Source organism: Melanostigma gelatinosum (assembly GCF_949748355.1).
Source record: "Melanostigma gelatinosum genome assembly, contig: SUPER_10_unloc_3, whole genome shotgun sequence".
Taxonomy (NCBI): domain Eukaryota; kingdom Metazoa; phylum Chordata; class Actinopteri; order Perciformes; family Zoarcidae; genus Melanostigma; species Melanostigma gelatinosum.
In genome coordinates, this window is record NW_027635322.1 from 61,535 (window position 1) to 65,044 (window position 3,510).

At 52.0% G+C, this 3,510-nt stretch overlaps 1 protein-coding gene across 1 annotated transcript; it reads left to right on the forward strand.

Moving 5' to 3' along the window:
- Window positions 1-210: 210 nt before the first annotated feature.
- On the forward strand, window positions 211-951 carry LOC306783953 (septin-7-like; the record flags this gene model as incomplete). The annotated part of the gene is made up of 1 exon (XM_079297380.1): window positions 211-951. A coding segment is annotated over one exon (741 nt), but the record flags the coding sequence as incomplete, so codon positions are not given.
- Between the last annotated feature and the right edge of the window lie 2,559 nt (window positions 952-3,510).

The following is a 3,510-nucleotide window of genomic DNA, read 5'->3' on the forward strand; positions in this document are numbered from 1 at the left end:
GCGTGGAATGTTGTCAGTGAGGTGGCTATCGCCCTCCGACCCAGCCTCCATTTTTTTATCCAGTCCCTGTACTGTTGCCCTAAACTCAACCTCACTGGGGGAGACGGCAATTAGACACAGTTTTACAAGTTACAATGAAACGGTCACGAAATTCGCGTGACCGTCAATTAAGCCATGTGCCTGAAGAAGGAGTGATTTCTCCGAAACGTTAATGTCATCCCGCTGATCGCCAAAGCAGACACCCTCACCCCAGAGGAATGCCAACAGTTCAAGAAACAGGTCATGCGAGAAATCCAAGAGCATAAAATCAAGATCTACGAGTTCCCAGAGACCGATGACGAAGAAGAGAACCGGCTGGTGAAGAAGATAAAGGACAAGTTGCCGCTGGCTGTAGTAGGAAGCAACACCATCATCGAGGTGAACAGCAAAAGAGTCAGAGGGAGACAATACCCCTGGGGGGTTGCAGAAGTTGAAAACAGTGACCACTGTGACTTCACCATCCTGAGAGATATGCTCATCAGAACACACATGCAGGACCTGAAGGACGTGACGAACAACGTCCACTACGAAAACTACCGCAGCAGGAAGCTGGCTGCGGTCACCTACAACGGAGTGGACAACAACAGGGTTAAAGGTCAACTGTCCACCAAGAGTCCTCTGGCCCAGATGGAGGAGGAAAGGCGAGAGCATGTGACTAAGATGAAGAAGATGGAGATGGAGATGGAGCAGGTGTTCGAGATGAAAGTCAAGGAAAAAGTGCAGAAGCTCAAAGACTCTGAAGCAGAGCTTCAGCGGCGTCACGAGCAGATGAAGAAGAACCTGGAGGCGCAGCACAGAGAGCTGGAGGAGAAGAGACGCGTGTTCGAGGACGAGAGAGCGAACTGGGAGGCCCAGCAGCGCCTGGAGCAGCAGAGAATGGAGGCCTCCAGGACTCTGGCACGATTGGCTTAGTTTGGAGGGCAGACCATTGGTAGGATGTAAAAAGTTATGAATGCTCAAATACAACAAGTGTTTCTGTGAGGTGGAGACCTGTCAGCATTCATTTGTCAGGATCCAGGATTCCCCTGTCTGTTGTGGTGTGCCATGTGCTCTGTTTGTCCTCTGCCTTCAGACACCTCCCAGGGCCGCACCCTTAATCGTGCACGGCTGAGGACACTCAAGCTGATCACCTCCTGCAGCCTGACACACCAGACTCAGGGCCCCTTAATGAGTAGCCTGCCACTATATAAACTCTGGTCCTGCAGTCTGGGAGTGTCAGGTCGTACCGTCTTCAACCCGCTGAAACCCTGTGGATTACCCTCCACGGCTCTGCCCTCCTTGTGTTTGTGGATGCGCTCCGCCGCTCTGCTCTCGTTGTGGTCTACGGATTACACTCTGTCGACTCCAGTATCGAGCCACGGGACTTCACGCCGTCAACTCACCAGCCCTCCAGTGTCGAGCCACGGGACTCACACCATCGATCTGTCAACTCTCCAGTGTCGAGCCACGGGACATCACACTGTCGATCTGCCACTCGGGTGTCGGACCACGGGCTCCACACCTGCACCCACCTGTCTATAAATAAAACCTGTTTAACATTCACTTCTGTCTCCTGTGGTCTTGCGTTTGGGTCCTATCTGTGAACTCCCGTGACATCATTAATGACGTCTGGGCCCCGTTCCACGTACGTGTCTAACTTAGTTAGCCGGATACTTTTCAGGATAAGATGATGTAGATCAGGCTTTTCGGTTCCACGAAGCAAGTTCGGCAAAATCACCATGGCAACGCATCCAAAAGCTTGAACCTGCTCCAGCGCAGGCTCAGTGAAGGTAGCTGGATAAGCTGGTCACTCCCCCGGAAAACATGGCAGCTCCCGTCACATACGGACTTGCGCATATACTGGGGGTTATACGGGAGTTCCGGAAATGCATGTAAAGTGAGACACACGGTGATCCTTAAAACCAGCGGAGCAAACTAAGAAGCCTCTGTTGCATTAATGTGCAGCTCCCTTCCTCAGAGATCCACTGATGAAGGAGGATATTAGTTAGATGAGCGTTTTATAGGGAGAGACTTCTTCCACATCGCCAAGATCCGTCATCACATCATGATGACTTCCTATACGAGCGCTATCCATTCTGCCCACAAGGAATCATTTATTTACAGAGCTTCTGGAGCAGACATTGAACACCACACGCCCAGCCGAGCACTGACTGTCTCAGACTGGATACAGCCTTGTGCTGTTCTGCGAGTGCTACATTTTAGTACAGTGTCTGCGATGCGGAGAACATGGGGAAAGCCGCTGCATGCCGTGCTGTTCGTAAAGTTCATTTGGCGCTGAATAAACTTATGGATGTGTTCATTACATTATGGCACATATTGTGCTGACTCAGCATTCTGAATTGTGTGTGTGCTTAGTGTGTACTTGCTCTCATGTCCTCTTGATGGCTGGTTGCATACATGAGGTTAAAGCACTCATAATGATATGACTGTGTTATTAGTACACAGCACATCATTACTGTAGAACATGATGAAGGTGGACTCATGATAAGAATAGAGAGAATCACACACTATTTCTTTTCACTGCTGCAATTGATTGAATGTCTGATTATGAATAATACACATACTGATCCTCTTTGAGTGTTTTTAAAGTATTTTTGGCCCAATTCTTGGCGTTGCCTTCAATTGTCTTTAAAACGTTGGGATTTGGGATTGCCGGTTTGATGGCTGTGGTCAGATGTTTTGTCATTTGTTCTATGGTCAAAGGTGGTTTTTCATTTGTGACATTTAGGAAATGATGTAAAGTCTTTATCACCTTGAACAGTATGCGGCACTTCAAAGCAAAGTCCGGGTCATCCGACCTGGGTCCGCTGTCATCCCGTTGTTCGTGGCTGCGGGAGCGTTGCTGCGTCGTTCTGCGTCCGCCGTCGTGTGGTCCTGCTCTGTGCGTGTTGTTGTGGCCCTCCCCGGTCCGTGGTCGACGGGTGCTGTGGTCTCGAGCACTTCTACGACCCTGCTCTTCCTCCCTGGTCCTCCGGGGCGGGTCACGTCTTTGTCCTGTATCGCGTTGGAATGCGCTCCTCACGATAGGAGCGCGCGCTCCGCGAGCTCGCTCCAGCGGCCAGCGGCGCGAGCCGGGAACATGGTCTCTCCGGTTGTAATAGTCTCTCTCTGTTCTTCTTACCGGGCTGGTCCGGTGGTGGTTGGAGTGGTCACGGTGTCGGGATGGCTCCATATGCCGTGGGGGTGGACCATCTCTGTCCGTGGCGCGCTGTGTCCAGGTGCGCTCCGCGCGTCCGTCGCGTCTGGACCGAGACCCACTTCCGTGTGCCCGTCGAGGAGAACCATGCCGTCTAACAGGGCCGCCTTCATCAGGTCTGCGCCCAGTTCTCGTGACCGAGGCGTACGACCGGCGGTAACGTGGTGACGGAGCGCGGTGTCTATGGGTTGAATCTGTGCGTCGCGCTCCGCTCCAGCTGCCCTGTCCACTATGCTCGTATCCGGTAATGTTTCCATCGGAATACTCATTGAGCC